Below are 12,390 nucleotides of genomic sequence, written 5' to 3' on the forward strand. Positions count from 1 at the left end.
TCACTGACCGCATGTCCTTTGGGGAGAGAGTAAAAAACTTTCTGTCTTACTATGTGCAAGACTATACTTTCCACAGCTTCTGGGGACAGTGGGATATCTACCACAGCAAGATCTTAGGTAAGTCTCCTGATATGTCACTTCTTGTTATACAGAGTCCATCCTTATGGCCTGCAGAGCTAGGAACCCACCAGGGTCGCAAAGTCAAGGGAGAGGTCAGCAAGAGGTTTGTCATTGTGTTTGTCATTATGTCCCTAAAAAGGCATGAGCCACCATCAGTCAGGGTGTTCTGCTTCTATGCCATTGCACTGGGACAGGATCAGGGTCATCCCAATTGATGGATTTGACTTTTGTTATAATTAATTTTAGTGTGGAGTTTCATACGACTTCCACACCATACAGGGCACTCAGCAAGGGTGACTGTTTGCACAGAAAGCAGCCAAGAACAGAGACATTTCCCTCATCCAAAGGACCATAACAAGGAGGGGAGACCTGGTGAATTACAAGCAAGTCTTGCCACCCTCAGTAGCAATACTTAAATGCACTGTGGCTTTATAATAGAGACTTCACTTATGTCACTGGTCATATAAAACCAATTCTCTCTGCACAAAACAAGTTTTATTTAGAACATACCCTCCCACCCACAAGCAAACAGTGAAAACAACAAGTCCTTCCCTGCAGGCTTTTCTTCTGTGTGATTCTTTTGAGTGATTATGCAGAAAAATATGTTTATTAATCACACGTCATTTCTACTACCCTCACATTAAGCTCTTCAAAAAGACCTTTTGCAAATCTCTCAGGGTTCAATTGCCTGCAAATACCTGCATGCTGCAAGACTCCACAAGTACACCAAGCTGGTGACGTGTACAGTAGATAAGGTATCTCAGCTTGGTATCTTCTCACAGTCCAGCTGTTTCCAACACCTGCATTTTTGTCCCAGAAAGCATGCTCTAGGCAGCATGGAAACCATGCCAAAAGCCTTGGACAACAACATTAGGAAATCATTGTGTAACAGCACTGGGCAGAAATACTGTAATAATGATTTTTAGCACAGAAAAGAGAACTTACACTATTTCCTAATGGCACATCAGGAGAGACCATATAAATAAAACTGTTTAATGGATTTTCTGGTTCAATTTATAGTGCATAATTGGCACTTAGTGGCAGGCAGGAAGCCTGCACTATCCCCTCCTGATCTCCCATGGTGCATGCTCTGGAAGAGACAAGTTCACATGAGGACAGTCTTACTCTGATACTGGAGTCATTTGCTGTGTAGTTTCATCCACTTCGAGATGCAACTCTTTGGCTGCAGACCCGGATCATCACTTTACGTCTGTTCTAAAGGGATACTCAGTGGCTCTATAAAAGGAAAAGGGTGCCCATACAGTCAGTGAACATCTTTGCTGGCTACCCAGCTGTGTTTCAAAGAGCCAGAAGAATAAAAAGCCAGCTCTCCTACCAAACAAGTAACACAGAGGCTGTAGTTAGACAGGCAGGGGGGACGGGATTACCAACAGGGTACAATCCCCGCTGGACTGCGCCTCCCGGGGCTGGCGGCTCTCCCTGCTGCTCCGGAGGAATCACATCTTCCAGCTTCAAGAAGCTGTTTACCACCAGAGGGTGCCAGCTGGTGCCAGTCACCTTTTTTGTCCCCTAGGAAAACGTGATATGAAACATGCTATCATGCAGTAGACGGTTTCACACCGCCTGCGTTTGGCTCCCTACCCTCGTGATCAAGGCAGTGTCACGCAGGCTCAGCCCACTTCGGGAGCCTCCCTGCTTCCGCTGAAGGGAGGCCGCGGGCATTGCCACACAGGGCAGGCTATGGCAGGGAAGGAGGTGGCAGCGCTGTGGCTGCTGGCCGTGTTGGGCTGGGGGTCCGGGGGGAAGGTGTTGGTCTGGCCGGCTGACAACAGCCACTGGCTGAACATGGAGCACATACTACAGGAGCTTGTGGTCCGGGGCCACGAGGTGACCGTGCTGCTGCCTTCATGCTTCCTCATCCTCAATCCCACACAGCCCTCACCCTTCCAGTTTGAGGTGATTGAGGTGCCGATCACCAAGAAGGAGATGACTGACTTAATGGATGAAATTTTATATTTTTTTTTTTATGAGGAGAGAGAGCTACCTGTCTGGAAAGGTGCTTACAAGATAGCTCAAAAGATATACCAGATGAAGAACATAACCAAAATCATTTGTGATGGAGTTGTGAAGAATGAGGCCCTGATGGAAAGACTGAGGGCATCCGCCTTCGATGTCCTTTTGGCAGACCCACTGTCACCCAGTGGGGAGCTGGTTGCTGAGAAGCTGGGTATCCCCTTTGTGTATACCTTCCGGTTCTCCATGGGCAACACAGTGGAACGGCTCTGTGGAACACTCCCAGCACCTCCTTCCTATGTACCAACCACCCTAACCAGCCTGACAGATAGGATGACCTTCTGGGAAAGACTAAAAAACCTCCTCAGCTATGCTCTGCAGGATTTCATATTTCATTACATTATCTGGGGAAGCTGGGATCAATACTACAGTGAAGTTTTAGGTAAGGCTGCTCTCTTTCCAGAAATTACATCTGCTGTACACACAAGAGTAAATACCCAGACATGAGAGATTAAGGCACAAATCAGGAGCAAGACAGCCCCAAATTCACTCTCCTTCCTTCAAAATTCCTGCATCAAGTCAAACAATCCAGGCAAGTACAAACATTGCCTGTTAATCCTCACCTGCTACACTGGTACAGCTGTACAGGTACTTCCAGGATTTGTGAAACAGTGCTAAAGCACTTGAAACAGAGCTCATTAGTCATATTCATAGATGAATCATGACAAACACTAAGAACAGTAAAATACTATATACCCACCAAACACTAGCACTTTTTCTCCCTTAGCATACTTCTTGCTTCCTACCTTGTCTCAAAATGAGAGATTAATATCCTCCTCTGGACCTTTAAAAGTCAGGGGGGATCAGAGGAGCCCCAATTCACAGTGATAAAAGGCCCTTCACAGAGACATGGTTCTTTGCTTTCCTGAAAGTGTCTAAAACCTATTAGATGATGGTTGTATTTATTTGTGAGTGGTTTTAAAATTTTTTAAAATAATAGTTGTATAACTATTTTCCCATTTTTGCTCTAGGCAATTATAGTAATGCTTGAAAGGAAACAGGCCAAACATATATGCATTGCTGCTAGGGAGATAAAATGGATATTTCAATATGAGACTTTAAAGTGTTTTTATTTATATTTCACTAGTAAGTTGTAATTCTGCTGAGAGAGCTAAGTTGTTAAGGTATCCTACCTTAAGAGTACCTAGCTGTGTGTTTGTGTTGCTTATCATGTTATGATGACAGAGACTAGAAAATCTTGAGCTGGCTGAAGCATGGTTTGGTGTCTGCTATGTAACCTTCAGAGCTATTTGGATCTTGTGGTGTCTTTTTTTATTGTGAACTGTGGAGTTTAGCATTTAAGGCTCCATGTGCAATATCTGTTTTGTTAGCTTGCTTGGGCTGCATGATGGATTTGTGCTGAAAACAGTGTTGATAACACAGGGATGTTTTAATTACTGCTTAGCAGTGCTTACAGTGTCAAGGCCTTTTGTGCCTCTCACCCCACCCCACCAGTGAGGGGGCGGGGGATGCACAAAAAGTTGGGAGGGGATACAGCTTGGACAGCTGACCCCAGTTCACCCAAGGGATACCCCAGCCCATGATGATTTTGTGCTCAACAAAATAAAAGATATAGGGGTGAAGTTTGTCAGGGCTGCTGTTTCTCAGGGGCTCACTGGGCATTGGTTGGCTGGTAGTGAGCATCTGTTCTTTTTGCACCATTTGCTTTTCTTGCTCTTTTTCTTTCCTTTTTTGTTTCCTTAAGTTGTCTCAGTCTCAATCCATGAGTTTTCTAACTTTTGCCCTTCCTTTTCTCCTCCTACCGTGGGAGATTTAGAGGCTCTGTGGTGCCTAGCTGCCTATCAAGATTAAACCACAGCACAGAGGAAAGACTTCTGGTCTTCACATGCTGCAAAATGCACTTTGTGGTGAGCAGATAGGAGCTGCTGTAATTCTGAGATAAGCTGTGGCTCTGCAGGACACTCCAGAATGGGATTTGCTGCTTGCCCAGTCCTCCCATGAGTGTTGTTTTGTGTTACAACATTCCCTCTTGCCACATTTACCAATCTTGTCATGTTTACCAGTCCAATCACCAAACAGATGCCACTTTTAATTGGTTGGCTCTACAGTGTTTGCACAGTGAAGCAGTGAATTGCTTCCAGTTCGGTCAGACCAGACTTGTACGTGGAACGCTGAGATGTTGGGGCCAAAGTTCCCCTGGCTACTCTGCGCCTATGCATGCTGCTGCAGCACTGGTTTTTGTGGGAGGGTGGTGGTCTGGCCCACGGATGCCAGTCACTGGATCAACGTGAAAGTGCTTCTGCAAGAGCTCGTTCTCCGGGGCCATGAAGTGACTGTGCTGGTGCCCTCAAGCAATCTGCTCATCAACTACCACGACACCTCCTCCCCTTTCACGTTTGAAGTCTTGCAAGTCCCCTTTAGCCAGGAGACCCTGGATGCCTCCATGGAGGACTTCCTCAATTTCTGGATGAATGAAGCCTCTAATCTCTTCCCCTGGGAGATCATGTGGTCGATGAAAGAGCAACTGGAGGTCTTTACCAATATGTCAAAGCAGACCTGTGACACCGTGGTGATGAACTCTCGCCTGATAGCAAAGCTGCAGCAGGCCAAGTTTGATGTTCTGATCGCTGACCCCCTGTCTGTAGGCGGGGAGCTCGTAGCAGAAATCCTAGAGATCCCTTTTGTCTACAGCTTCCGCTTCTCTGATGGCAATGTGGTAGAGCGGCTGTGTGGTGGGCTCCCATCCCCACCTTCCTATGTGCCCGCTAGCACAATGGGGCTGACACATCAGATGTCCTTTATGGAAAGACTACGGAACTTCCTCTTTTACTTTTGCACGGATTTATTTTTCTTGAAATTTTGGCGAGATGAATGGGATGGGTACTACAGTAATGTCTTAGGTAAGGCAGCTGTTGAGTGGTTTCTTTTCTTGCATAGGTTGTGCCTTTTGAATGCTCTGGAACCTCAATGCTGTTGTCTCAAAATACGCTTTCTCAAAGGCCAGCAGAGGTGGCAATCCTGAAGTATCTTGCAACTGTACATAACGCAGGATGTGGAGTGTGAGTTCAGATTCTCAAACAATGAATGGTGTCACCTTTCCCTTTCATCCACCATTCAGAGTTTGAAATAGTCTCCTTAAACTACAACATACCTGAAAATTTTGTTCCGACATGGCACAACTCAGGCATGACTCAAAGTCTATTAAAGAGACCTTTTAGTTCAATGGACTTTGAATTTTGTCCACGGTATCTAAGTTTAGGCAGATAACGAGTGAACAGCAAACACAAGGGCATCTCTTCTGTTGTTGTCCAATCTCTTCCTGCATTTGCAAAGAACGTGTCTGTGCTCTGAAAACTAGTACTTCTTCCCTGGGTTGGTTTTTTTAATACCATATAAAGACTTAATTACACCTTTATATCACTCTACTTGTAATGCAGACTTAATTTTCAAATCAGCAACCTTGTAACTGACTCATTTCTCTTTAATTTAAAGAAAAATTTACTGGTGTAGATTATTATACTTACCAAGTAGTATATGATGCCCTACAGATCATTTTTATCATGCTGCTTATTTAGCTTGATTCCTGCTTGCATTAGGCTGGAATTTGTCAGTACTTCTAACCCTTTTACTCCCCAGTTTCACTTTGTGGAGAAAATACTGCAAAGACAACTTGCAACGTTTACCTAAGAATATATATTTTTCCAAATGGGAAGCTATAAAACATCAGATTACTATTAGATTTTTTTTCAGATGGATTTCTAGAAACATTGGATTTTGAATAAAATGACATTAAAACTTTCTATGAAGTTCGCCAATTTTTCCCAGTATGTGTCAGAAGCAGCTGACCCAGTCTTCAAGAAAACTAGGGATGTCTGTACCTGTCTTTTATTGTTGTCAGAGCAGCCACTAAATGAGTCACCATTTGAAAAATGCAACAGAACTTTGTTTAAACTCTCCCTCTCCCTGACAGGTGATCATCACTTTGTGATTCATTTATTATTTATTTGGAACTAAATTTTGTGTGATTGTTCTCTTCCCCAAAGTGTGTTTTTATTACAAGCACAGGTAATGAAGTCTTTCAGCACTACAAGAATTGCACTTCTATATTAGACATTAAATGCTTCTTGATTGTAGTGCTCTAAACCAATTCTGAAGGTTCAAAATCCTTTTAAAGATTGTATTACCTTGCTCATGGGCACTTGCTAAAGCTGAACATGGGGCAGGGCACGGAATAGGTCCGGATTTGTGGATGTTTTCATTTCATGCATGGTTTGATAAACTACACTGATTGGGAGTGCCAAAAGACAAAGGTAAGGCTCCTGTTTCACAATCTAGAGCAAACAAGGTCACTCCCATGCATGTTGTAAACCTCTTGCACCTTGTCCACAGGAAGGCCCACAACCCTGTGTGAGACGATGGGGAAAGCAGAGATATGGTTAATCAGAACATACTGGGATTTTGAATTTCCACGCCCTTTCCTGCCCAACTTTGAGTTTGTGGGAGGACTTCATTGCCAGCCTGCAAAACCATTACCAAAGGTATCCTAACTTTGTTCTGCCATTGGCCGCTTTGTTACAAAGACTGTTTCTTTCCCTGATCAACCACGCAAACCATGTCCTGAGAAAGCTCATTCATAAGAAGATGCTCTGGTGCTGCTGGGGAGCATGGAACTATTTAGCATCCTGTGCAAACTGAGGGCTGAGTTTGCAGCCTGCTGTCTTAAAAGACGATAGCTGATGTCAGCATGGGGTAATACAGTGTCTGTTTTAGGAAAGATAGGTGCTACCTCAGGGCACTTAAGTGTAAGATTTAATTCCAAAATACAGACTTGGCAGCCCATGATAACATTGAAAAACCTGATGCCAAAAGGCATGGTGGCAAGACAAATTCTTTAGGTAAAATGGGTCAAAACTTGCAGAAATAGATGAGTGATAAACACTTTTTCTATTGTACCTTAGTTTAAGACACCTTAAAGGGAGTAAACCACTGAGCATCTCCAGCCTATACTCTGCTGTGAATCGCAGTATTCAGGTGGAATTTGAAACTCCCAAATACGGAAGATGACAACATGACAAGCTCTGGTGTAGATTATCATTCCTGTAGGAGCCTTGGAAGATATAGGCCATCTTCAGTGCAAATTGTCTCCTAAAAGAAACCTTCCAACTCTCTTCCCACTCCCCTGTAGCAGGGGTTGAACTTGGGGAAAATGGATAACCATTCTCTTTTGCATGTTACTGCTCCAGTTCACGTAACACTAATAAAAGGAACAGGAAAACCTATTGCTCTAATCTGTAGAAAATCTTTTGAGTAATGTGGTGTGTTGTAAGAAATGAGAACTGTCTGACTAACAAAGTGACAGTACCAACTCAGTGAATGTGTCATCAGGACGCTGAAACACCCTCTCAGTTTTCAGCAGAGCTATGTAATGCAAAGTACTCGTTCCAGGAAAATCCAGAATCATGACCATCCTATGGAGGGTATCACAGGGTATGTACGGCCTGTTCCTGATAGTGCCAGGATTCATTCCTGCTGCTTGAAATGTATCATGAAACTTGCTTTCAAAAAGACAAAGCATCTGTCACCTGTCTCAACTTGTCCTGCTCCTCCTTAGGGAGAAATTGACTGTTTTCCACAGGGCCAGGTCTGTCTTTGTCATGCCCTTCTGTCAGGAGGTGCTCACACCACCATTTCCTTAATAAGTTGAAAAGGTTATGCTCTCTATTCATACAGAAATCAGTGTAATCTGCATTGTGTAATTACCCCTGGTATGTTTTCTGCCTCTCCTAGGAAATGGAAGAATTTGTTCAGAGCTCAGGCGAACATGGTGTCATCGTATTTACTCTTGGGTCGATGGTCTACAACCTAAGTGATGAAAAAAGTGCTGTGATTGCCAAAGCCCTCAGCCAGCTTCCACAAAAGGTGAATTTCTTTTCAAGCCTAAAACAAGTTGCCTTGTTTTTTTCACTCCCATTGCTCTCAGTGAGCCTTTTATGTTTGGAGTGGCCTGTTCTTCACCTGCATCCCTGCTGGATGTGATACAGCCAGGAAGCTGGGCTCTCTCTCAGGACAGACTGCTGAGTTACTTCTGGTGTTTCACCTCCTCTGAACCAAATCACGTGGAGGTGCATCTACAGGCCAAAATACAAAAATCACTCCATGCATTTTTAATAATTAGCACATAATAACCAATCAAAGAGCTCAACTGGAGCCAAAGATATTTGAATTACTGGGAAAAGGTTATGTGGGTTTGCGATAAAGCCCTAAATTACACGTAATAATACAGAAAGGCACATCACATGCACCATGTTTATCTTATTCTTCCTTTGTTCAAGGTCCTCTGGAGGTACAAAGGGAAAAAACCAGAAACTCTGGGCTCCAACACCAGGATTTATGATTGGATACCACAAAATGATCTGCTTGGTGAGACTGATTCTATTTGGGATGGATTACACCCTTGGAAAAACGGTTTCCTTTGTTTTTCCACTAGAATGGTTAATTCAGGCAACAGAACCATGTAACGCTTGTGGGTAACTTCCTTTCACAGCTTAAGCTGCAGAGCTTTGCTCTTGGGAGCCTTAGCTTCCTAAAAGGCTCTGACTTACAGAGCTTGGTGGCAGTTGTGTGGAAGGGCTCAAAAGCACCAATAGGCAGGAGTAAAGAGATAAAGTAGAGATGTACTCTGTAAAGAGTAGAGATGTATTCTGGAGCTGGATTTGGCCTCTGCAGCTCATCTCCAGGGCTCATTCTTTAAAATGCTTGACCTAAGCAAGGATGAAGCAGCGGCTGTTCTGAACCTGATACCGTGTGAAAACTAGCACTGCACAAGAGCAGAAGGGCTGCAGTAACTCTGGGGTAGTCTGGAGGGACGTGCTGATTCACATCTGTTAAAATAAGTATGACTGTGTGAAAGTTAAGCATGCAAGGTCTGCTGCTGATCCAGAGGTTAGGGCTGTTCCCTTCTCTAGCAGTGCACTGGCCCCTCTATGCAGTGCTCACATCCCAGTGAATGCAGTCTGCCAGAGCTGCTGTAACATGCACCTCTCCTTCCCTGTTCCAGGACATCCCTTGACAAAGGCCTTTATCACACATGGTGGGACCAATGGGATCTATGAAGCCATCTACCATGGGATCCCAATGGTTGGGATTCCCATGTTTGCTGACCAGCACGACAACATTGCTCACATGGTAGCAAAAGGGGCTGCAGTTCAGGTGGATTTCAACACAATGAAGACGGAGGACCTGGTTCATGCACTGAACACAGTCATTCACAATTCCACGTGAGTTTTGTTCTTGCCTTACAGTAGGTTGAGGTTATTAAAATCCTGGGCTGCTGATATCAGAAATTCTGCTGGCTCTTCTGGGAGTGGAAAATGCAGAGTAGCTGAAGTTTGGGTTTCAGATGAAAACTATCTTTCATTTCTGAGAATCAGCATTTCTCAAAAAGGAGACATCAGTAATTTGATTTTCCTTATACTACATTTTTATGACTGCTTTGAGAAAAACAGTTCTTGGAAAGCTCAGAGGAGCATTTGAGACAGTTCTCTGCTAATGTAAATCCTCTGGGGGCTCTGAATGACAATTCTAGTTTTATTAGGTCTTCTCTGCCTGTAGTCAAAACAGTTCTTTCTCCTACCCTGACTTAGCAATATCCTTAGGTTACCATACCTATCAGTCAGGACTTATAGGATAAGGAAGCCTGGCTGGGATCCCTTGCTAAGGATAAGGTCACTGAAGAAGGGATTGGAAAAAATGCAGAAGTCCTCAGTCTTTGGCAGCAACTCCTGTTAAGTGTGAAGGACTTTCAAGTAAGAACTTGCAAATTCCTGAGACAAATGGACCAGCACTCGTGGAGGTATCTAGTATCTGAGGGAGTCAGCCATGGTGGAGGTGATCTATAACAACCTTGGATGGCAGCTGGTACATGTGGCCTCCCCAGCCTTCCCCTTAGTCTTACTACTGAGCATGACCCCATATGGTCTGGGATCTCCTTGTGTCAGCTGGGATCAGCTTTCCTTGCTGTGTCCCATCCCAACTCCTTGTGCACCCTCAGCCTCCTTGCTGGTGGGGTGGTGTGAGAGCCAGAAAGGCCTTGCCTTCGTATAAGCTCAGCAGTAAGGGAAACATCCCTATTGTCTCAACACTGTTTCCAGCACAGATCCAAAACATAGCTACTAATGAAGAAAGTTAACTCTATCCTAGCCCAAATCAGCACACTATTATATTGGAACAGAAAATGCTGCACATGTTTCCATGTTGCCTTTTTTAAAGAAGTATCTGCAAAATTGTTGAATAACTTTTCTTTGGAAAATACTGGCTTTCTCTATGACTATTCTTAACCTAATTTTATGCATACAGGAATAAATTGGACCCGTTTCAAATATATTTAAATAAGACTGATGAAAGTAAAAGCAAGGCTGTCTACCTCCAAGAGGACTGCCAGGTGCTGAATGGTTTGTTTCAGGAATAAGTGAGAAATCTCTTTGGTTTCTTCTTTTTTCTCCCCAGCTATAAGGAAAATGCTCTGAAGTTATCCAAGATACAGCATGACCAGCCCGTTAAGCCTCTGGACAGAGCTGTCTTCTGGATTGAATTTGTCATGCGTCACAAAGGAGCAAAGCACTTGAGACCAGCTGCTCACCATCTCACCTGGTACCAGTACCACTCCCTGGATGTTCTGGCATTCTTGTTCACCTGTACGGCCATTGTTGTCTTCATTCTTTTCAAGTGCTGCCTATGTTGCTGTAGAAGATGTGGCAGGATTGCAAAGAGGAAGAAAGAATAGACATCTTGTTCCCATCAGCAGTTTTCTTCTCCTTGGCTAACTCAGCAACGCATTTATGCACATTCTTTGGTGAACAAATTTATTAGGATATGCTTTAAGCTGGGCATAGCATGAATGCACCACAACAAAGCTGTTGTGGGGCAGAGCTGCTTGCTTAGCCAGTAAATTCCTTCTGGTCTAAATAAAATTGAGTTATAGTTGCTTTATCTCTTGGGACCATTTTAGCTGATCACACATGGTCCGTGCCATGGTAATCGCTGCTCTAAGTTTTTAAATATCTCAAATATTCTGGTATATTTCATAAATTCAGCCCTGCCCTGTGTGGTACTGTGGGTCTGGAGCTAGGCTCCTTATCCTTAACTCTGTCCTCTCCTCTAGTGTCATACAGGCTTGATCACTGATTCACAACCAAAATGCTTCCTCTCCTGTCAGAACAGCTCTCTCCAGACTGGACAGTGAAGCCGAGACCATGGGCTCCTAAAAAGCACCCATCTGAAGGGCCATGATCATGAAAATCACGAGCTGCAAGTGGCAAAGGCACTGACTACTTGGGGGCTGAGGGCAGACTAGAATCCTAAGACCATAAAAAAAATTACTTTTCTGGGAACCATTTATCTTTTCCATTAAGTCTGGAATTCCTGCTGCATGGGCCATCCTTCTAACTGCAACACTGCAGGGGTGTGAAAACCACCTCTGTCAGGAACTTGCCCATTCTAACCCCAAACGCCTCTGAGCCATGCTAACTGATAAATGCAGGAAAACCTCTAGAGGGAACTTGCAAAGAAGTAACATTCGATGTGGGAACAGTGCAATAGCCACTTGCTTTGCTTGAAAAGTTGGAGAAAATAGTGCTGCACTTGGGTCAGGTAAGAGTGGCAGTAAATGTAGTACTTCTTCAGGTGTTAAAGATGCCTGTAAAATGCTGCTAGTCCAGGCCTCCTGTTCTAGGTAAGGTTATTTCACTGCTGTGCCAGCTTACTCAAGAAAGAACCTGCTCATATTTTAACTGATATTTTTAAATACTCTGGAATTGTTTTCAAACAGAACATGATTATTTGTTTACATAATAAAATTCCTTATGCCACATCAACTTTTTTTATTAGCATTGTCATGTTTCAACGTCTGCTTAAACCTCTTCATAGTACATCATGTACAAAAGCTCAGTTGAACCGTTTCCATACTGAAGAGGGGTTACAAGAAGACTACTGCATCTCATGGCAATTTCTGGTATACTGTTCCTGTTGTCATGATGGGACCATAACCAGGAATATGCACAGTGAATAGAAAGTGAATAGAAAGGGGAACTGCATGACACTAAGGCCCCAGATCAGAAAGGGGTTGCTCTGTTCAGAGATCCAGGTGGGTCCCTAGACACAGCTGCACCAAACTTGATCACTACGAGCCCCTGTAACCCAGTTGCTGACATACCAGTTTGGATGGCAGAAGGCCAGCAAGCCTCCCAGCATGCTGCACAGGCACTGGTCAGACAGGGC

General features: G+C 44.0%; 1 protein-coding gene across 2 annotated transcripts; it reads left to right on the forward strand.

The window, feature by feature from the left end:
- Nucleotides 1-1,797: 1,797 nt before the first annotated feature.
- LOC116444543 (UDP-glucuronosyltransferase 2C1-like) lies at nucleotides 1,798-11,987 on the forward strand. 2 transcript variants are annotated; one of them, XM_032110051.1, is made up of 6 exons: nucleotides 1,798-2,536; nucleotides 6,505-6,653; nucleotides 7,903-8,034; nucleotides 8,448-8,535; nucleotides 9,173-9,392; nucleotides 10,621-11,987. In XM_032110051.1, exons 1-6 carry the CDS (start codon nucleotides 1,822-1,824, stop codon nucleotides 10,895-10,897), a joined length of 1,581 nt encoding a protein of 526 aa, XP_031965942.1. In that variant the 5' UTR covers nucleotides 1,798-1,821; the 3' UTR covers nucleotides 10,898-11,987. The 2 variants fall into 2 exon arrangements, with proteins under 2 accessions (XP_031965942.1, XP_031965941.1); XM_032110050.1 differs by lacking the exon at nucleotides 1,798-2,536 and adding an exon at nucleotides 4,255-5,015.
- The last annotated feature ends 403 nt before the right edge of the window (nucleotides 11,988-12,390 follow it).

The sequence above is a fragment of the Corvus moneduloides genome, chromosome 5 (assembly GCF_009650955.1).
Source record: "Corvus moneduloides isolate bCorMon1 chromosome 5, bCorMon1.pri, whole genome shotgun sequence".
Classification (NCBI taxonomy): Eukaryota; Metazoa; Chordata; class Aves; order Passeriformes; family Corvidae; genus Corvus; species Corvus moneduloides.

Coding starts and splice junctions, on each gene's coding strand:
- LOC116444543 (XM_032110050.1), top strand. CDS start 4,292: ATGTTGGGGCCAAAGTTCCCCTGGCTACTCTGCGCCTATGCATGCTGC. Junction 8,035..8,447: donor TCAGCCAGCTTCCACAAAAG/GTGAATTTCTTT, acceptor CCTTTGTTCAAG/GTCCTCTGGAGGTACAAAGG. Junction 8,536..9,172: donor ACCACAAAATGATCTGCTTG/GTGAGACTGATT, acceptor TCCCTGTTCCAG/GACATCCCTTGACAAAGGCC.